At 42.9% G+C, this 22,658-nt stretch overlaps 3 protein-coding genes and 1 long non-coding RNA gene across 4 annotated transcripts; 2 read left to right on the forward strand and 2 right to left on the reverse strand.

The window, feature by feature from the left end:
• Positions 1-394: 394 nt before the first annotated feature.
• Positions 395-4,018, reverse strand: LOC115177547 (uroplakin-1a-like). The gene is made up of 8 exons (XM_029738434.1): positions 3,898-4,018; positions 3,329-3,417; positions 2,854-3,054; positions 2,604-2,678; positions 2,363-2,470; positions 1,606-1,782; positions 1,228-1,311; positions 395-1,031 (listed from the first exon to the last, which is right to left on the reverse strand). The coding sequence occupies exons 2-8, from the start codon at positions 3,374-3,376 to the stop codon at positions 987-989; spliced, it is 738 nt and encodes a 245-aa protein (XP_029594294.1). The 5' UTR covers positions 3,377-3,417; positions 3,898-4,018; the 3' UTR covers positions 395-986.
• Positions 4,019-4,803: 785 nt separating this feature from the next.
• LOC115177548 (uncharacterized) lies at positions 4,804-6,208 on the reverse strand. The gene is made up of 3 exons (XR_003872422.1): positions 6,120-6,208; positions 5,304-5,480; positions 4,804-4,823 (listed from the first exon to the last, which is right to left on the reverse strand). It is a non-coding gene; the product is annotated as an uncharacterized LOC115177548 (long non-coding RNA).
• Positions 6,209-6,309: 101 nt separating this feature from the next.
• On the forward strand, positions 6,310-9,673 carry zmp:0000000951 (uncharacterized). Its single transcript, XM_029738432.1, has 3 exons — positions 6,310-6,437; positions 7,248-8,148; positions 8,390-9,673. Exons 2-3 carry the CDS (start codon positions 7,265-7,267, stop codon positions 9,198-9,200), a joined length of 1,695 nt encoding a protein of 564 aa, XP_029594292.1. The 5' UTR covers positions 6,310-6,437; positions 7,248-7,264; the 3' UTR covers positions 9,201-9,673.
• Positions 9,674-9,834: 161 nt separating this feature from the next.
• Positions 9,835-17,554, forward strand: LOC115177546 (protoporphyrinogen oxidase). Its single transcript, XM_029738433.1, has 13 exons — positions 9,835-9,939; positions 11,553-11,660; positions 11,830-11,964; positions 12,070-12,185; positions 12,331-12,463; positions 12,556-12,700; positions 13,090-13,283; positions 13,431-13,491; positions 13,636-13,754; positions 13,872-13,985; positions 15,111-15,260; positions 16,211-16,253; positions 16,410-17,554. The coding sequence occupies exons 2-13, from the start codon at positions 11,574-11,576 to the stop codon at positions 16,541-16,543; spliced, it is 1,431 nt and encodes a 476-aa protein (XP_029594293.1). The 5' UTR covers positions 9,835-9,939; positions 11,553-11,573; the 3' UTR covers positions 16,544-17,554.
• The last annotated feature ends 5,104 nt before the right edge of the window (positions 17,555-22,658 follow it).

Here is a 22,658-nt window from a genome sequence, read left to right on the forward strand (position 1 = left end):
CATCAGGTAGTACACCATGGCAGACTTCTCATAGCATCAGGTAGTACACCATGGCAGACTTCTCATAGCATCAGGTAGTACACCATGGCAGACTTCTCATAGCATCAGGTAGTACACCATGGCAGACTTCTCATAGCATCAGGTAGTACACCATGGCAGACTTCTCAAAGCATCAGGTAGTACACCATGGCAGACTTCTCATAGCATCAGGTAGTACACCATGGCAGACTTCTCATAGCATCAGGTAGTACACCATGGCAGACTTCTCATAGCATCAGGTAGTACACCATGGCAGACTTCTCATAGCATCAGGTAGTACAGTACACCATGGCAGACTTCTCATAGCATCAGGTAGTACACCATGGCAGACTTCTCATAGCATCAGGTAGTACACCATGGCAGACTTCTCATAGCATCAGGTAGTACACCATGGCAGACTTCTCATAGCATCAGGTAGTACACCATGGCAGACTTCTCATAGCATCAGGTAGTACACCATGGCAGACTTCTCATAGCATCAGGTAGTACACCATGGCAGACTTCTCATAGCATCAGGTAGTACACCATGGCAGACTTCTCAAAGCATCAGGTAGTACACCATGGCAGACTTCTCATAGCATCAGGTAGTACACCATGGCAGACTTCTCATAGCATCAGGTAGTACACCATGGCAGACTTCTCATAGCATCAGGTAGTACACCATGGCAGACTTCTCATAGCATCAGGTAGTACACCATGGCAGACTTCTCAAAGCATCAGGTAGTACACCATGGCAGACTTCTCATAGCATCAGGTAGTACACCATGGCAGACTTCTCATAGCATCAGGTAGTACACCATGGCCAGACTTCTCATAGCATCAGGTAGTACACCATGGCAGACCTCTCATAGCATCAGGTAGTACACCATGGCAGACTTCTCATAGCATCAGGTAGTACACCATGGCAGACTTCTCATAGCATCAGGTAGTACACCATGGCAGACTTCTCATAGCATCAGGTAGTACACCATGGCCAGGATCAACAGACAGAACTGAATCAAATAAAGACAAGGGAATGTTAGACTTACAGCAAGAAAGTGCAAGTGTTGTTAGACTTTATCTTATAAAGTCTCTACTGTATGTTGTGTAGTATACAAAAGTGTCCGATAAATCGTTTTTGGGTAATGAAACTGTTGCAACGGAATACTTAACTATTTACCAACCTAAGTAAACCAACTGAAAACTCACCATAAACATTAGCACAGCAAAACCATACCAGCTGATAGCCCATGTATATAGACTGAACACAGACTCAATGTGGTTGAAGCAGCCCTGGATAGAAAGATAGAGGGTATAAACAGGATAGCCTGTGCCAAGGTGGTTCAAGGACAAGCAACAATGTGCTTACTTCAAGTGGGAGGTATAAATGACCCCTAGCCACTGATACTGTACAGGGTCAGATATTTTCCATACTGTTATTACAGTACAGTTATAATTCATGGCAGGTACTGTATAATCAGATCCTAGATCTGTGGTTATGAGCTACTTAAATCTTGAGCCTTCAAGTGAGAATCAGAGAACCAGAGAATGTCTTTGGGGTTAGGCAATGGGAATGTATTTTCTCACCTTAGTGAACATGGTGGTGTTCTGGCCGTTCTTGCAGGCCTTCACATTCACCACCTTGTAGTTGTTCTTCCTCTTGCAGCAGTAGGTGGGCCAGGGGTAGTCTGTACCAAACTTCTCCCTGAAAGTGGAGTTGTACTGTATCCAGTCCACTGGGCCATCCGTTCCACAACACTCCACCTGAAATAGGGGAGGAGAGGATGTTGTAGAAACAATACATGGGTGAAGAATATTCTTCAATCAAACAGGAATAGTTTAGTTAGTCAGTGGACAAACTGATGTTGTGACAGACTGAACTCACTTCACTCAAACGAAGTGAGCTACTGTATAAGTATTTGTAGAGCGTGCAGCTCTACATTCTTTATCCTAGCTACATCAACATAGCCTGCAGAGGATGTTTCTGTCCCTGTGAAGCAAACTGATCCCATCCCTTGTCTTTGCCACACTATGAGGCTGTCCAAACCGGTTCACCCAGCAGAGACACATCGTGACTCTGGCATTGATGATGGAGAGAGAGGGACATGCTATGTCATGTTAGAGCTGACAATTCATCTGCTACTCCCAAGGGTGTGTGCATGTGAGTGTGTGACTGTGTGTGTGTGTGTGTTAGTGGAATGTGATACCTTTCCCTAACAGATACTCCACACAATAACCTAGGTTGAGTCGGTCTTTGTGCTAGTTGTCTGTTTGGAATGTGTGGTGTGGCTCTGATTAGTCAGATTATCCTATGACAGATTCCTTTGATTTGGTGACCAGTCACCTCATTCATCACTTTGTTCCATGTCAGTGTGATCTGACTGCCAGAGTCACCGTCGGCTGCATAATACTTCAGCATCTGCTTCTTCACCAGATTACTGTTTCCAACCAGCTACAAACAGCACATAGGAGAGGAGGAGACAAAACAGGAGAATACGTTTCAAAGTGATGTTTCTAGAATTGTGCTGTTCAAACAATGTGAAGATCTAAAGGTATCCCAAGTTGCCCATTTCCCATGTACTCACATAGTCTCTGTGGGTGACTGCAGTGATACACGAGGCACACTCAAATATGTAGATGATCAACATCAGGATCAGATACTGTCAAAATCCCAAAATAAATATTTTCCTTTACTTGAAAAGAACAACAGGGAAAGAGATATAGACATACCATATATTCCACTTGAATTATATATTTTGAATCAGTGTTCAGATGAACAAATGAAGAACTTCGGTGACCAAATAGATTGGGATGAATTTAGTATCAAAGTCTTACTGTTAGCATTAAGGCACGGCTCTTCTTCACAGCAGCCAAGATACCAAAGACACACATGCAGAAGAAAGCAAAGCCTGTGAAAATGGCGATCCAGGCTCCGGCAAAGATGTCATCTTTCCCCGACACACTAGCTATAGGGTAGAGCTTGTATTGATCTACTGCAACCCAGATGGCCAGAGCGCAAAGGGCAAGACCTGCTGCCTATAATAAGGTAATAACATGTATATTAAAAGTTGTTATAACAAATTGTAAACATAACAGGATCCTACATTACAATTGAAAGTGTCAATAACCCGTACAGTATAGTGCTGAAAAGGACCAGAAATCTAATGTTCTGTAGTACACTTCTGGATTTTAATGTTAAGGACAACACCATAGATCTACACACCATTTGTCTACCATATAATTACATATGATTAAACAAATACTTTCAAAATACAGCTACTATAGGAATAAAATCAAGTGCAACTCTTACAGCTCCAAATATATTCCCCAGGATGAGAAATCCCTTTCCATTAGCCATGGTAGCAGTCCTTCTGTCAGCTCCTTCTAAACCCACTGCTCCTGAGCAGAGAAGAAGAAGACAGTGAAGAAATAACAGACCCAAGTACAAGTGTACCTAACAGATCCAAAAGAATCTAGGGTCTGGCTGGATGTAATGTATTGATGATATGGGAACGTGTCCAGGGAGGGGCTTGATCTTATTCACACTAGCAGCAACAGAAGTGGTCCAACCAGTTTGGCTCAGCAAGAGATTGCATTGTGGTCCTTTTGAATGGAAACACTGAGATATTGACTACAAAATATGACAACAGAAATGGATTCATGATAAACCTAGACTACATCTGGCCCAGACAGAAAGTGAGCAGTTCTGCAGGAAGCCATCAATCCTCAGTCTACCCCTAGGCTGTAGAATGTTACACCTATAGCAACCGGTATTTAACCATTCTTCACCTTATGTTACAGCAGTCTCTTAAATTAGCAGGTTTAAAGACTGTTAGAGCAATCATCACATCATCTATTTTTACACACAACAAACATTACCTCCCCTGCAATGATGTCAGGCCCTGAGCATCTTCTTCTGTTGACCAAACGCCTGTCCTTCTGTTGCACCTGCTGTACTCAGCACCTGTCACAGCATGCTCTGTCACAGCATGCTGTTAATGGTAGTCTACTTCCATGACGTCATGGGGCATGTCTGCACGTCTTGATCCCAAGTTCCTAAACAAAAGAATTAATACAAATCTTTGTACAGTATGTTTACATGCATCTTCATTGTTTTGTATGTGTGTACTGTATATTGACTAATTGGGGGGAATCCAACATTGAATTTATTGTCAACAGGCCTATTTGACATAGCCCAATAAAACACTATTCCAGTTGACTGAGTGGCGTTACTATTAGTAGGTTGAGATGAGAAGCAATGATGACATCTACTGGGGAGAAGTGCCATTGTTCTTCTTAACTGTTCACACTCAAACAGGATACAGGACCATTTTATTAGGTTAGTAGGCTACATTGTTGAGAATGGTGTTTCTCGTGAATGGATGGTTAAAAACCTCTACAAAGTCATTTCATACTATTAGTAGGTTGAGATGAGAAGCAATGATGACATCTACTGGGGAGAAGTGCCATTGTTCTTCTTAACTGTTCACACTCAAACAGGATACAGGACCATTTTATTAGGTTAGTAGGCTACATTGTTGAGAATGGTGTTTCTCGTGAATGGATGGTTAAAAACCTCTACAAAGTCATTTCATTGCACACATGTCATAATAATGCTTTTGTTTGGCTCTACATTACATTTGGCCTATGAAGAAACTCGTAGGTTATTGTCTTAAATGTACAGTAAAATAAGTGGTAATTGTAATGTAATAATTATGCTCCAAATATATTCCCCAGGATGAGAAATCCCTTTCCATTAGCCATGGTAGCAGTCCTTCTGTCAGCTCCTTCTAAACCCACTGCTCCTGAGCAGAGAAGAAGAAGACAGTGAAGAAATAACAGACCCAAGTACAAGTGTACCTAACAGATCCAAAAGAATCTAGGGTCTGGCTGGATGTAATGTATTGATGATATGGGAACGTGTCCAGGGAGGGGCTTGATCTTATTCACACTAGCAGCAACAGAAGTGGTCCAACCAGTTTGGCTCAGCAAGAGATTGCATTGTGGTCCTTTTGAATGGAAACACTGAGATATTGACTACAAAATATGACAACAGAAATGGATTCATGATAAACCTAGACTACATCTGGCCCAGACAGAAAGTGAGCAGTTCTGCAGGAAGCCATCAATCCTCAGTCTACCCCTAGGCTGTAGAATGTTACACCTATAGCAACCGGTATTTAACCATTCTTCACCTTATGTTACAGCAGTCTCTTAAATTAGCAGGTTTAAAGACTGTTAGAGCAATCATCACATCATCTATTTTTACACACAACAAACATTACCTCCCCTGCAATGATGTCAGGCCCTGAGCATCTTCTTCTGTTGACCAAACGCCTGTCCTTCTGTTGCACCTGCTGTACTCAGCACCTGTCACAGCATGCTCTGTCACAGCATGCTGTTAATGGTAGTCTACTTCCATGACGTCATGGGGCATGTCTGCACGTCTTGATCCCAAGTTCCTAAACAAAAGAATTAATACAAATCTTTGTACAGTATGTTTACATGCATCTTCATTGTTTTGTATGTGTGTACTGTATATTGACTAATTGGGGGGAATCCAACATTGAATTTATTGTCAACAGGCCTATTTGACATAGCCCAATAAAACACTATTCCAGTTGACTGAGTGGCGTTACTATTAGTAGGTTGAGATGAGAAGCAATGATGACATCTACTGGGGAGAAGTGCCATTGTTCTTCTTAACTGTTCACACTCAAACAGGATACAGGACCATTTTATTAGGTTAGTAGGCTACATTGTTGAGAATGGTGTTTCTCGTGAATGGATGGTTAAAAACCTCTACAAAGTCATTTCATTGCACACATGTCATAATAATGCTTTTGTTTGGCTCTACATTACATTTGGCCTATGAAGAAACTCGTAGGTTATTGTCTTAAATGTACAGTAAAATAAGTGGTAATTGTAATGTAATAATTATGATCTGAATATCAAACAACAAATTGAATCTTGTTTCATACCAAGTAATATTCTTGTCATTTTTTTTCCATGTTTCATATCAAGTAATATTCATGTCATAAAAGCAGACAGTTCTCGTGTTTTCCAATAAGTCACCAGTTTGTCTCTCTGTATTCACACACCATAGTCTTGCTAAAACCAGCCTCTCTCGCTCGCTGTGTTGTCCTGTGGGTCGTGGCCAGCCAGACTACACGCACACCTTGTTCCACCTGAAAAAAATCTATATCCTGGAAGCAGGTTCTGTGGTTTATTTACAATGCAGCATGTGACTGACTTGGTCAACATTGAAGTGAATGGGGTTCAGATGTTATTCCTAAAGAACTTACTACCTCGGCAAACCTCCAGAAGAGAAGGATTACTCGATACAAGAGGAAAAACCACTCTAGTGATATTAGCCATAAAATCAAGTCTGCATATAATTTTTCTTTTATCTCTGCCAGGTAAGTAGTCTGTCATTATTTATGCTTAAGTATTCTCCATCCTCCGTCCAACTAAATCAGTATCTCTTTACATTACAGTAGACGGGATAAAGTGCTGTAATGTAAAGTGCTACCCTCAAATCTGATTATTTCTTACTCCATAGTGTTATGTAGTAGGTAGTGTAGTGTAAGCACACAGTTAGGCAACACAATGACAGGATACACTTCCAAACTCCATTCCCCCAGGAGGCAGCAGGTGGAATGGAACAGGAATGGAACATAAAGTTGGATGCCAACCGTCAAAAAAGTGTTGTTGGTGGTGGTAATGCTAGATTAAAAAACATGATGCCGAAACGTTGGTAAATACTCATTAAGTTGCTGGGAGTTTATATATGGAGTGTGCGACTTTCTTTATTTTGATAGTTTATGGTGGTGGTAATGCAACACATTATGGATGCAAACCACCGTTAAACCTCATTGAAGAAGAAGAAGAATATGAAGAAGGTGATCGTCAGTCAGTTTCCCAGCTAGCAAGCCTTAAAGGCTGCGGGTTTTGTTTGGTGGCCATGAGGCCTTTCATTTATTTTTTACCTTTAGTTTGGGCATGCCTTTGGTATTTTTCCTTTTTGTACATATTTATGTTTAGTCACCAACTGAAAAAATATATAATAAGCTTGGACTGGCCGACCAAGAGGTCAAGAGCATAGGACCCCTAGACAAAGAGAGTGCAACAATATTCGTAGGCTAGTTATTGGTTTTGTAACAAGAGCATCTTGTACAATATCAAGTCTTAGGAGCACATAACCTTTATACTCATTTGTTTTTTCTCAGGGAGATGAACTGAGCTCATGATGACTGGGAAACTGAGTGAAGAAATGGTGGAGCTGCTGCTTGCACCATGGCGATCGTCTCCACGGGCGACGGGACTGGAAGGCACGCTGGTGGCGGCGTTGGAACTGTATGACCACTTCCCTTTAGATGTGGCTGTTACTGGGGGAACCCAGGAGGCCAACAGTCAGCTGGCCAGAGCACTGTGTGGGTTAGGAGATGGGGAGGAGGAGGAGGAGGAGGAGGAGGAGGAGGAGGAGAAAAGTGAGGATGAGGAAGCTAGTGATGATGAAATTGAGATTTCGGGGACTCTGACTAAAGTGTCTGAGAGAGAAGAAAAAGGACAGGTTAAGGAAAGTGAGCAGGACGACAATAAGAGAGATGACCCTCCCACTGACAACCAACCGATCGTCCTGCACCCCAACTCACTAATGGTCCTGCACCCTAAAATCCCCAACATTCGGATTTGGACAATTCCAAGCCTCGATGGCCAAAACCACCCTATTGAACACTTCGATGTGTTGGTGGTCCTCACCTCAGTGCAGCACCAGGACAACCTCCCAGGGCCTATCATGGAGCTCCGTGACAGGGACCAACCGCTGTTCTTAGTCAGAGCTGAACAGGAGTGGGACCTGATCCAGGAGAAGCTCACAGGACCCTGTAAGACCTGTGCCTGGGAGAGAATGAGAGCCCGTCAGATGGAGATTGAGAGGAAGAGGCTGGCAGCCACAGCTGGAGAAGCTGAGGTCCCAGAGGATGTGAAGCAAACATTACTAGAGTTAAGGGAGATTGGAGCGACCATGACTCCAGCTCTGCCTGAGCTGAGAAAGAAAGCCTTCTGTCAGTTCATGGTGGATGTTTTCAGAGAAAACAGAGTTCCAAAACTGCTGAGGAATGACGAACAGTGAGTGTGTGTTTAGTCTCATGTTATGGTTAATTGTGCAAACAGTGTGTGTACAGATAACTCATATTAATGAAACTACACGGCAATTTTCCAGATTCAGAGTAAATAATGAAGTTTGTGCCTTGAGGAGATACTGTAAAACAAACCATTAATTTGTAATATCATGTGATATGGACTTTTTTTAACCCAAATCACACTTCGTTTTATCATTGCATCCTTTTGCTCGTATCCTTCCCTGCAGGTCTCTGCTGTCAGCTGGTCTGAGAATGGATAAGGTGCGTCCGGGGGACATTGATCGGAATGGACACCTGTTCCAGTCCAGAGATCTGACCAACCCCCCATCCAGACTTCTCTCCGCCCTCACGGCCTTGGAGCACCTCCGACTGGATCTGGGGGTCCTGGGGCAGACGGGTTGCGGCAGCTCCAGCCTAGTCAACTCCCTCCTGGGCTTGAAGAACCAGGACGAGAGGGCGTCTCCCACTGGAGTCACTGAAACCACCATGGAGGCTCTGGGGTTCCCACACCCTGAGCTGCCTAATGTCTGGCTGTGGGATCTACCAGGCATGGGCAGGGTGGGGGATCTGGCTCCCTCGTCGACCAAGACAGATCAGAAGGCTCTTTCATCTTCTCCGCAACCTCCATCTCCATTCCCTCCGATGTCGCTGACTCCTCTGCACCCACTATGTGATGTCTATATCCTGGTCTCGCCTCTCAGGCTTAGCCAGGTCTGTGTCCAGCTGCTGCAGAGTCTGTCAGCTCAGGGGAGGATGTGCTACCTGGTCCTCTCCAAGGCTGACCTAATGGGGGAAGGGGCTGTTGAAGAGGTTAGAAGGTGGAGTGAGGAGGCCCTAGGTCGACTAGGCCTCAAACATACCACTTTCCTGGTGTCAGCTCTCCACCCAGGGGAGCTGGACTTCCCCAGGCTGCAGGAGCTGTTGTGTAGTGCACTAGCTTCCCACAGAAAGGCTGCCCTTGTTCATTATGTTGTAGAACTTTTGGAATCAGAGGTGTGGGGGGGAAAGGACCAGGCAGACCCTTGCAAGCTTCAGTGACATGTCATTTCAACAAACTGTATTTGTTTTGTTTTATTTAACCTTTAATTAACTAGCTAGATAGCTAGATACATTATTTGTGTCTGTCTCCTGTTGTAGCAAAGCCATGATGTGAGACGTCAGAGGCTCTGGATAATCTGAATGACTGGGTCCATGTTTTATATTAAAATCTACATAAAATCTAAGTTTATTGGTAGCGTACACAGATTTCAAATCGAATCAAATTGTATTTATCACATGTGCCGAATACAACAGGTTGAGACCTTACAGTGAAATGCTTACTTACAAGATTTGCAGGTGTTATGGCAGGTGCAGCAAAACACGTATGTTACTATCTCCAACAGTGCAGTAGAATGTCTCACAAATACAATACAAATGTACAAATAATCATTGTATGGTAAAGTTGTATCCAGTTTAGGAAGTTATGGGTCATTGTGATTTTAAGCAAATAAAAATAAACACATTAAATACAATTACCGGTATGCAAATGATCATTGTATTTTTGAATGGTTATGAACTCCACATAGCAATAAAAGAAAGCAGCCATGTTGTAAATGCTTTCCCGTACACTAGATGGCAACCATACAGAAAACAGGAAGAACAAGCAAAGGATTTCCAGCAAAAAAGAGGAAATCGGTGATTGTAATTGGTTGTTCAAAGCAGCGACGAAGTCCTCTGTCATCAACGTTATGTCACGGAGGTTCATATGAGTCGTGACTCCAACTTTAGACCGTAAAAGGTAAATTCTAGACGTTTCTACATTTATTCCAATAAGCACATCGACATGTCAGTTTACCTCTCGTGAAGTTGTGCCTTCCTTTGCAACGTATGCTACACTTTTCCCCAGTTGTGTTGCTTGCTAACCGGCTAACAGCGTTTGCGGTTCTTTTGAATGCATTGGGTAACACCTGACAACAGGTGTTGTGAGAGAAGACTCCTTCAAAACAACTAACGTTACTTTGTTCAATTGGATATGATACCGGTGTATTGTAATTTACAGTAAAACTGCACACAACCGAATGACTGCCTTTGGCCCCTAACGTAATTTGGCATCATGCCTTTGCACGTTCACTGGCCTTACTTATCAAACTAGATAGCTAGCAAATCAAATCAAACGTTGTCACATACGCCGAATACAAGTCTAGACCTTACCGTGAAATGCATACTTGCAAGCCCTTAACCAAGTGCAGTTCAAGAAGCGTTAAAAAATATTTACCAAATAAACTAAAAAATTATAAAAAGTGTTCACAATAAAAAGCTAATCATCAAGCTAGCTGTATTTAGGCTATTGCTGTATCCAGCTACTGCTAGACATATGCTCAACTGTTTCCGAGTGAAAACTGTCACTGACTGTACAAGAAAGTATTTATTTCAATAGTACATTTCTCTTGTGTCTCTGAGTCTCCAGACAGCAGATTAAAAATGGCTGTCATTATGTCATCTTATCAGGGGCTACCACCCAGACCCAACCCTCCTTCTCCACTCAGATTAGTGGGAGACATAGGCTCCAACTCTGTCAGTCATCTGTTTGATTCGTGAGAGACACCGTCATATTGTTTTAGTAACGGGCCCTTGTAGCTAACTAAACTCAACTCGTGGTGAAGGAAGTTTCAGATTAACTCCACCAACGGAGTTGAGCAGGGACCAGGCTTTGTGGAAGTCAGTCTCTGACTAGTCGATTCGCCCAAAAATGTATATTATGAAACACTTACCTTGTACCTATGTTTGTCTTCTGTAGTTGCGTGCCTTTGTCCATACTTATTAACAAAACGTTTGTCAAATACAACCACTGACCATTTCCACATTTTCTATTGTTCAAAGATTGCTCTAAAACGTACATTACCCTGCTTAATCTGAGATTCAATTGGCATACCATTTTAGAGCAACAGAAATTAGGAAACGGTTGGTGGTTGTATTTGATGAACGTTTTATTAAAAAGTATGGATTTCAGCAAACAGGCACAGAACTACAGAGCACAAACATAGGTACAAGGTAAGTGTTTAACTATTACAATTTTTGAAGTATTGACCTTGAGCGAATCGATGTAGTCATAGCTGAATTCCACAAACCCTTGTCACTGCATCACCCTATGGGGAAGCTCATCATCAAAAACACTTCATCATGGGGTCAAATAGGCTTGGCCAGGCCTCTTGATAGTTACCGGTCTGACAGTGTGCAGCTGTCCTTGTTTCCCCCCACGTTAACCAAAGCCAAGCTTGGTCACTTCACTGAAGTTTCTACTAACATTACTTGGCTTGCTCAGTTGCTCTTAATGCCATTTACACATTGATGCTTGAGGGATTTGTGTGGTACAGAATAGACACTACAGCCCTGTTCTGTCCCATTGCACAGAGCTGGGCATCCTAAGGTTGAATGCAGAAGACGGTGGCTGTCCTGGGAGGGGGGATTGGGGGCTTGTCAGCCTGCTTCCACCTCAGCAAGAGCCCCCAGGTCTCCAAGGTAAATATCATTACCACAACTATCTCCACATATGCTGCAGGTAGGCTACAGCTCTACTGTAAGGCCAAACATACTGTAATTAAGCTGTTATTACACTATTATGAGATGCCCACTAGGCCCTGCACAGGTACAACTGTAGATTAATATCTCTCCCTGTCTGTCTGTGTAGATAGTGCTGCTGGAGGGGGATGGACGGTTCGGAGGCTGGCTAAGCTCAACTCGTAGGGAGGATGGAGCTGTGTTTGAACATGGACCCAGAGGGATACGACCTGCAGGAGCCGTGGGACGAAACACACTCAACATGGTAGGCACTGTAAAGTGTGTGTGTGTGTGTGTGTGTGTGTGTGTGTGTGTGTGTGTGTGTGTGTGTGTGAGAGAGTAGGTAAAAATCAAAGTCTGTTTTCTACAGGTGGAAGAGTTGGGGCTGGAGAGCGAGGTCCTCCCAGTCACCTATGATCACGTGGCCTCTAAGAACCGTTACCTCTACGTGGGAGGCCAGCTACACAAGATGCCTTCTGGCTTAGGGTAAGGGGGGTAAGGATGAGTGATAAAATAGTACCATGTTAGACCCAAACAGCTATGTTCATGCGTTCACAACATGGTGAAATGAATCACCTGTAGGTAGTCTGTCTATCCAAGTCACCCTCTGTCTCTCTCTCCCTCCATCCAGTGGAGTAGTGCGTACAGTCCCTCCATTCTCTCGTCCTCTGATCCAGAGCGTACTGAAGGAGATACTGATCAGCAGAGGAAAGGAGGAGGATGAGTCTATTCATTCCTTCGTGTCGAGAAGGCTGGGCACTGAGGTGAGAGATGGCATTAAAAACAGACCCTAAATGATGTCCACACAACTTCCACATCAGTTCAGAGTGACAGTATGCTCCTCTTCTCTCTGCAGCTTGCAGACATTGCCATCGACAGCCTGTGCAGGGGAGTGTTTGCAGGGGACTGCAGGAAGCTGAGTGTGCGCTCTTGTCTCCCGCCACTCTACAACGCAGAGAAGGCCAGAGGTTCCATCGTACTGGGGATGTTGCTGGGCTCAGGTGAGAGAGAGTCCGCCACCACACCAAAGCTACATAGGAATTCTGAGAGTCTTAAATGTCCCCATAACGGTCATATTGCTGACCTGTCTAAATGAGTAGATTATTTTTTTATTTAGTTTTTTTATTTCACCTTTATTTAACCAGGTAGGCAAGTTGAGAACAAGTTCTCATTTACAACTGCGACCTGGCCAAAATAAAGCAAAGCAGTTCGACACATATAACAACACAGAGTTACACATGGAGTAAAACAAACATACAGTCAATAATACAGTAGAAAAATAAGTCTATATACAATGTGAGCAAATGAGGTGAGATAAGGGAGGTGAAGGCAATAAATAGGCAATAATAATAATAACAATTAATAATAACAAGTGTGACTGTCCCCCCAGGCCCTGGACCAGACGTACCCCCCTCTACCCTGGCCAAGAGGGCCGCTCAGGAGAACTGGGCCCAGTGGTCACTGAAGAGGGGCTTACAGAACCTTCCAGAAGCCCTGGAGGAGAGGATGAGGAATGGGGGATGTGTAGAGGTGCACAGAGACACCCCTGTGACGGGGCTAAGTACTAATGGCACCGGCTGGGAGGTGAGACTGCTGGAGACCTGGGGGTTGAGACACATGTATGTGTACTGTCATTGCACTGGAGTTGTGGTGGTATATGCATTTTTAAGTTGTTTATTCAATTGAGTATATGAATCAACTGATGTCTGTGGAATTGATTTTTTAACATAGATTCAACTGGAGGACGGCACCATCAAAGCTGATCATATCATTTCTGCTCTACCCGCAAAGGGTAAATTAACTTTTACTAAACTTGACCTCTGAACCTACATCTTTTAAGTTCAAACAGTGATTCTAAATTCAGTCCCTGTCGTTCTGCCTGTGGACCTGGAAGCCTGTGTGGTGTTGGTCTTCAGTTGTGCGTGTGTTGTTTTAGCTCTGGCCTCAGCACTGCCCTCTGCTGCACAGCCCCTGTCACAGCAGCTACTGGAGATCGCCACAGTGACTGTTGCCGTGGTAAACCTGGAGTACGAGGGTTCCGTCCTGCCTGTCACGGTGAGAACACTCAATGAGAATGAAGCAATTTGTTTTGGAAGATTCTCTGTTATTTTGTATGGGTGTGTTTCAGAATGTGTGTGTATCTAATGTGAGTGTTGTCTTGTGAGGTCTCAGGGCTTTGGCCACCTGGTGCCATCCTCAGAAGACAGAGGTCTCCTAGGGGTGGTCTATGACTCTGTGCCCTTCCCCCAGCACAACCGCACTGGAGGACCCACCACCAGACTAACAGTAAGAGATATATGTATGTATGTATATGTATGTATGTATGTATATGTATGTATGTATGTATGTATGTATGTATGTATGTATGTATGTGTACTATATTCTCTCTCTCATACACAAACAATTACATAATGTGTGTGTTATAGGCCGTGCAAGAATACTTTCCTATTTTAATAATGCACAGCATGGCAGGGACCAACCCACCATGTATAAACCACAGTGGAACCCATCAAGATATACAGGATTACGCTCAGCGTAAATGATTCATGCTTTAGACGTGAGGATGACAGATCCCCAAGTCCCTTACACAGTCCAACCCCAGCCTCAGTCAGGCTTATGGGGTCATGTCACAGGGAGGTTGTGGAGGGAGTTTCTGTTTGGAATACCCTGGTGTGGAAGACTTACTGTATACAGTGAGGGAAAAAAGTATTTGATCCCCTGCTGATCCTCTGCTGAATACTTATTTCCCTCATTAAAATGCAAATCAATTTATAACATGCGTTTTTCTGGATTTTTTTGTTGTTATTCTGTCTCTCACTGTTTAAATAAACCTACCATTAAAATGATAGGCTGTTCATTTCTTTGTCAGTGGGCAAACGTACAAAATCAGCAGGGGATCAAATACTTTTTTCCCTCACTGTAACTAACTGCATATAGCCTCTTGTGCCATGTGACTTGACTTCTACAACAAATGTCACTCCATTATTGATGTTCCTCCTCGCATTCTTAAGATATTATTTGTTTACTGGGCAGATGCCTGTTTCTCTAGACACGTTAGTTTATGCAAACAGACAAGCTGCTGGCCAAGGCAAATATGGTGCAGCCATCCGTGGGACTACAACTCAGTAGCCCTGAACAAGGATGTTGTGGAATGTAGTTCCATTTCTTCAGTGATGGTCTTATGGTCCTTCAGGACAAAGGATGTTTGATGATTCATTTATTATTAAGCTGGCTGGCAGGCAGGCAGACACAGTTCTCTAAATCAGGGTTTCCCAAACCCAGTCCTGGGGCCTCCCCTGGGTGTACGCTTTGGTTTTTGCCCTACCAGTACACAGCTGATTAAAATAACCAACTCATCATCAAGCTTTGATGATTTGAATCCGCTGTGTGTGTACTGTCTGTGTTCCCTAGGTGATGATGGGCGGGGCCTGGTTCCAGGAAGTGTTTGGAAATCCAGATGAAGTGACTGAGCAGCTCCTCTTGGATAGGGCCACCCAGGCCGTGACATCACACCTGGGCGTTACCACACCACCTATCTGGAGCATCGTTGCACTACTCAAGGTAAGACGTGTGTGTGTGTGCGTGTTTCAAGAGACTTTAATCAAAGGCCTCTTCTTGTTCAATTTCATTCATTAACCACTATGTGTCACCAGTGGTCCTCATTGGGCCCTGTATTCAGTTAGTATTTGAACCAACAACAATGTATTCAGTTGAGCTCCACTATGTCATAACTTAGCCCTGTGCCAGGGGAGCAATACTGGAGCAAACAGATCAACACGCCTGTTGATGATCACTATCTCACCAGATAGATGGCTCCTCTCTGTTTCTGTATTGGTCTTTCTCCCTCATTCCCTCTATGGAACTAAATAGGCAGGATGGAGAGAGGCACTGGGGTGTTAGATCCTCTTCCCCTACTCCTACACACACGTCTTCACAGACACACACTACCCCAAGTCAGCTACATCAGTATTCATAGTGCTGCATCTCTCTGATTCTAGCTCAAATCCTGATGTTTCCCTTGCACCAAGTCATTCCCCCTGTTGTATGCGCAGATGCTCTTCTCATTTATTTCATCAGCACCAACAAATCCTTTTCCATTTGTGTTATCTCTCTGCGTTCCCATGTCAACCAACAGCCAGGCAGCAGAGATAGCAGGAAGTTTTGAGCAAGACAGTTAAATTTGAATGGAATGGTCTGTATAGCTAGCAGATGCGATAATCACTTCCGAATTGACACTGTAGGGGAACAAATGTCCTATTTTTTTAATTTGTTGACAGGATGGATTCATCATTCAGTGCTATCTTCCATAAATGTGATCTGAGTGCCAGCTTTCCTGTCCAGTCACTCTTAGTTTTAACGTCCTCAACCATTTGTAGGCTGGTTCCAGGTCTGTATGTGCTTAGCCAACTCCTTGGCATTACGATGATAGTTAAGAGACGGCTTTAGCTCATACAGGTCTGGGATCAGGATAGCTAATATAATTGTCTTAATAAGTAATTTATCTCTTCTAGGACTGCATTCCTCAATATTACCTTGGACACTGGAAACGACTTGGTAAGATGAGGACAGTCTTCATTTAATAGATTTGACTTTTGCTTTTGTGCTGGGTATCTCTGGTCTCTGTGCCCTGTATTGAAAAAGAGGTGTTGTTTTTTAATATACCTATCTACCATATATCTGTTGATTTGGGCTTGGTTTTTCTATCAACAGAAAATATGAGACAATACATCAGAGACCACAATCTACCCCTCAGTCTGGCTGGGTCCTCTTATGACGGCGTCTCGGTCAATGATGTCATCTTCAGTGGACGGACGGCAGCAGAGGGCCTTGTGGGAAAAGTCTAACCAGACGTTCAGGTTCCAACCATGGATATAAGCTTATATTGTGAAGAGATCTTGGTTTTTTTCCTCAGCGCATTGCGTTTACATTTAGTTTTGCTTTTACACAACTGTATCACAACCGGCCATGATTGGGAGTCCCATAGGGCGGCGCACAATTGGCCCAGCGTCGTCCGGGTTTGGCCATCATTATAAATAAGAATTTGTTCTTAACTGACTTGCCTAGTTAAATAAAGGTCACGCAATATCCTTGATTTATAAGCAACATATTTATGAAGTTTTCCATTTCTATCTCATTTGGACAAAGTACAGCTTGAACCTCTAGAGAGGATTCTATCAGAAACAAACTCTGTCTGAGACATCACCACTAGCCTGGAAATCACAGGTAACCCACAGAACAGTTCTCGTTCTAATAAAATATTGTTTTTGAAATAAAGGGCTGGATGAAGTTATATGTAGTCACTATGTAAAAGGGAACCACAATCTGAACTGTTTTTGGGTGATCTGTCCCCGTAAGCTTACTTCAAGGATTTAATTTTCAGAATGTAGAGTAACATTTTAAATTCAGGATGAGATTTCATCTTTTAGTTATGGTGCCTTTTTGCTAACAGAAATTACCACCCCTTCATGAATGTACAGGCATATTTGATGTGGGAGACATGTTAAAGATGTGATAATCAGTGGTGTGTATATCCCTACTCTCCCTACTCAGCCATCTATTTTTTTACCCTATCCTCTCTGTGAATATAGCAGACAAAAATCTATTAATATTATGGTAAAGTATGTGCGCTGATGTTTCATCACCGTGGTAACAGAACCGCACAGACTGATGTGATGATCTCGATATGGTGATCTATTATGTATTTGGAATCTAATTACAGTAATGGAAACTTTCATTTATAGCGTGTACGTACAGTGGCAAGTGGATGGCTTGATAATGTATTTTTATACAAGTTTATTAAATTAAACTTTATTATTTGAAGAATGTTGCAGAGCAATAAATATGATGCTTTATCATCTTGTTGTCTGTCATGGGCTGTCTTAGTGAAGGACAAACTGTCTGTTTAAAAAAAAAAAAGATATTTTTTGGCTTGCTTCAGGTCCTTTTCAACTGACAGTGAATATCAATATATTTTACTGCACATAACCAGGGTCAGAGGAAAGATCCTGCAGAGAAACAGCTTTACAACAGTGAGCTGATGACAGATTTAGGCCACAAGTCACAACTCTGTGATCTACTTCACAGAATGAAATAAGAAAGCAACTTGAGGCCTTAAGTCAGTCACATAAACGAGAGAGCAAGCAGGAGAGAGAGCTTTTCTCTCTGCTGCCTCTCCTTAAAGCTCTCTTACGGACAGTTTAGACGCTAAACTTATGGCGAGTCGAACTGAATAGAAATTAAAAGCGGCCTGGCACGGTTAAGAGCTTTGCTTGACATACCAATTGGTTTTATACAACCGCTCTCAACACTGGAGCAGACTTCCTCGTTGGTTTTGGGTCGAATTCAGTCATAACAGCGGCCCCTCACAGAAGTCCTCCACCTGCGAATCCAAGACCATTATTTTTCCCCCGTTGTGGGTGTGGTAGCGAAGCAATGTTTATTTGCATGCAATTAACATATATTAATATGCAATACCATTTCTCCCTACAGTGAAAGAACTGCTCTGGCGCACTGCATGAAAAAGAGGCGTGATTCACCAGCACCCCGCCAAAAGAGCGGCAGAGGCTGACGAACTATCGTTAAAAGTCAGAAAAGGCGCACTTAATGGTTTCAGTCGGCACGCATGCCGCATTATAAACAATTGGGAAGTCGAAAATCTCTGACTTCCGACTTCAGTGCGTTCAAGACAATTGTGACCCCCCCCCGCCCCCCTCCAAAAACAAAACGGGCTCCGACTTGGAAAATCATTTCGGAAACTCTGGCATCTTTCTAGAACTCCGACATTCCGACGTGAAGATCACTGACGTCATGATTTGACCTCGTTTTTTTTGGAGTTCTCACCTTTTGATCCTTCTCGCCAAGACCAATCACATCGCACTGAATGTGGATCTAGCCGATCGTTCAGCGTGCTGTAGACGTCTGAATGCTGACATTTTTCACGAGATTCTATGTATAAAAATCGGTGCTCAAATTACGTTCTGAGGTGCTAAGTACTCTCGGCCAGCGAACACTTGGTGTGTCTAGGCTGATGCCCCAATGAATCAGTATTTATTGAACTCGTCATTTTTCTTCCAATTCTACTTTGTTGAACAACAATGATATGAGTGTTCTTCCTGTAGCAGTAATAATGCATTTTGATAATGCCATTTGAATTATTGTTTTTGACGATTATTGATAATTGGATGATGGAAGGCCTTTGCTGCTATAACAGCCTCAACTCTTCTGGGAAGGCATTCCACTAGATGTTGAAACATTGCTGTGGGGACTTGATTTCATTCATCCACAAGAGCATTAGTGAGGTCGGGTACTGCTGTTGGGCGATTAGGCTTGGCTCGCAGTTGGCGTTCCAATTCATCCCAAAGGTGTTCGATGGGGTTGAGGTCAGGGCTCTGTGCAGGCTAGTCAAGTTCTTCCTCACCGATCACGACAAACAATTTCCATTTGGACCTCGCTCTGATGAGGGCATTGTCATGCCACAAAATTGGAAGCACAGAATGTCATTGTATGCTGTAGCGTTAAGATTTCTCTTCACTGGAACTAAGGGGCCTAGCCCGAACCATGAAAAACAGCCCTAGACCATTATTCCTCCTCCACCAAACTTTACAGTTGGCACTGCATTGGGGCAGGTAGCTTCCAGAGGCAGTTTGAAACTCGATAGTGAGTGTTGCAACCAAGGACAGACGATTTTTACGAGCTTCAGCACTCGGGGGTCCCGTTCTTTGAGCTTGTGTGGCCTACCACTTTGCAGCTGAGACGACTTTGCACCTAGATGTTTCCACTTCACAAGAACAGCATTTACAGTTGACCGGGGCAGCTCTAGTAGGGTGGAAATTTGATGAACTGACTTGTTGTAAAGGTGGCATCCTGATGTATGACGGTGCCACGTTGAAAGTCACTGAGCTCTTCAGTAAGGTCATTCTTCTGCCGATGTTTGTCTATGGAGATTGCATGGCTGTGTGCTCGATTTTATACACCTGTCATAACCGAATTTACTAATTTGAAGGGGTGTCCACATACTTGTGTGTATATGTATATATATATATATATATATATATATATATATATATATATATATATATATATACAGTTGAAGTCGGAAGTTTACATACACCTTAGCTAAATACATTTAAACTTAGTTTTTCACAATTCCTGACATTTAATCCTAGTACAAATTCCCTGTCTTAGGTCAGTTAGGATCACCACTTTATTTTAAGAATGTGAAATGTCAGCATAATAGTAGAGAGAATGATTTATTTCAGCTTTTATTTATTTCATCACATTCCCAGTGGGTCAGAACTTTACATACACTCAATTAGTATTTGGTAGCATTGCCTTTAAATAGTTTAACTTGGGTCAAACGTTTCTGGTAGCCTTCCACAAGCTTCCCACAAGAAGTTGTGACTTTTTGTCCATTCCTCCTGACAGAGCTGGTGTAACTGAGTCAGGTTTGTAGGCCTCCTTGCTCGCACATACTTTTTCAGTTCTGCCCACAAATTTTCTATATGGTTGAGGTCAGGGCTTTGTGATGTCCACTCCAGTACCTTGACTTTGTTGTCCTTAAGCCATTTTACCACAACTTTGTATGCTTTGGGTCATGACCCATTTGCGACCAAGCTTTAACTTCCTGACTGATGTCTTGAGATGTTGCTTCAATATATCCACATAATTTTCCTCCCTCATGATGCCATCTATTTTGTGAAGTGCACCAGTCCCTCTGGCAGAAAAGCACACCCACAACATGATGCTGAAACCCCCGTGCTTCACGGTTGGGATGGTGTTCTTTGGCTTGCAAGCCTTCCCCTTTTTCCTCCAAACATAACGATGGTCATTATGGCCAAACAGTTGTAATTTTGTTTCATTAGACCAGAAGACATTTCTCCAAAAAGTACAGTCTTTGTCCCCATGTGCAGTTGCAGACCGTAGTCTGGATTTTTTATGGCGGTTTTGGAACAGTTGCTTCTTCCTTTGCCTTTCAGGTTATGTCGATATAGGACTCGTTTTACTGTGGATATAGATACTTTTGTACCTTTTTCCTCCAGCATCTTCACAAGGTCCTTTGCTGTTGTTCTGGGATTGATTTGCACTTTTCGCACCAAAGTACCTTCATCTCTAGGAGACAGAACGCGTCTCCTTCCTGAGCGGTATGATGGCTGCGTGGTCCAATGGTGTTTATTCTTGCGTGCTATTGTTTGTACAGATGAACGTGGTACCTTAAGGCGTTTGGAAATTGCTCTTAAGGATGAACCAGACTTGTGGAGGTCTACAATTTTTTTTCTGAGGTCTTGGCTGAATTCTTTTGATTTTCCCATGATGTCAAGCAAAGAGGCAGTGAGTTTGAAGGTAGGCCTTGAAATACATTCAGAGGTACACCTCAAATTGACTTAAATTATGTTAATTAGCCTATCAGAAGCTTCTAAAGCCATGACATCATTTTCTGGAATTTTCCAAGCTGTTTAAAGGCACAGTCAACTTTGTGTATTTAAACTTCTGACCCACTGAAATTGTGATACAGTGAATTATAAGTGAAATAATCTGTCTGTAAACAATTGTTGGAAAAATTACTTGTGTCATGCACAAAGTAGATGTCCTAACCGACTTGCCAAAACTATAGTTTGTTAACAAGAAATTTGTGGAGTGGTTGAAAAACTAGTTTTAATGACTCCAACCTAAGTGTATGTAAACTTCCGACTTCAACTGTATATAGTGTATTACAGGTCAGTGACACAATTTTTCAGTTCCATAATTCCTGCTTGTTTAATATCCCCGGGGTGCTGGCTTCTGAAGGAAAAGAGACAAGCATATTGCCACAGCCGATTCACTGTTGGAATGTGACATGGCGGCGGGGTGGAATGTGACATGGCGGCGGGGTAGAACGTGGAATGGCATGAAAGGGGCCCTAGAATTGTTGTTTGATGTTTGACAGTCTTCAAATTCCATCAGGACCATTTGGCAGACTGACCGTCCTCTCTTGGATTCCAGACAAAACCTGCTTAACTAGCCTACTGCTTCTGGCATCTACTGTATGGAGAGCAGTGGCAGATGCTGCTGCTGTTGAAAACTTTTAAATGGTTCTGGACACTGGCTTCTTCCACAGCAGATGGCCCTCATCTCAAAGAGGAGGAGAGAAGTGATTGTGCTTCTATTTGATTAAAAAAATCTATTGAGGAGGAAGTCAGGAAGACAATGAGATTTTCCGATCTATCTACTGTATTGCTCTCCAAGAATAGGCTGAAGGTAATTTCCTCGCTTTCTGTTCCCTGTCCATAAGTCTTAGGGCAGTGTGTCAGCATTTAAAATTATGTAGGCTATCAAGAAAGTAAGATTTCATTTTAGATTTGTTTAGAAAGTTTAAAGTTGGTGGCTTGATTTTTGTAGCCAGTGTGTTTGTTATACGTTTGTACTCTTTCTCCCTCTGACCCCTCTTCTTCCTCCTCGTCCTCTCCTTTGAGTGCTCTGTAATTCACACGTTGGTGGAGTAGCAGGAAGCCAAGAGGGGAGAAGACTGAGAAACAGGGTTAATTCTCTCCCCACCACCCTCTTAAAGGAATATTCCACCCAAAACTATCTTTTGGTATTTGTTTCATTAGTTCATTGTTGACATAGTCCCAAAATGTTTTGTTTGTCATCAATCAAGTTTTCAAGATATGTAACTATCAAAATACGGGGATGATTTCTGTATTTTGAAAGTTACATATCTTGAACACTTGATTGATGACAAGCAACATTTTGGGACTACACTTTTAGGAGAAAAGGTGCTATCTAGAACCTAAAAGGGTTCTTCGGCTGTCCCCAAAGGAGAACCATTTGAACAACTATTTTTTTGGTTCCAGGTAGAACCCTTTACTCAGAGGGTTCTACATGGAACCCAGAAGAGTTCTACCTGGAATCTATAAGGGATCTACCTGGAACCAAAAAGGGTTCTCATATGGGGACAGCTGAAGAACCCTTTTGGAACCCTTC

This window comes from Salmo trutta, chromosome 37 (genome assembly GCF_901001165.1).
Source record: "Salmo trutta chromosome 37, fSalTru1.1, whole genome shotgun sequence".
Taxonomy (NCBI): Eukaryota; Metazoa; Chordata; class Actinopteri; order Salmoniformes; family Salmonidae; genus Salmo; species Salmo trutta.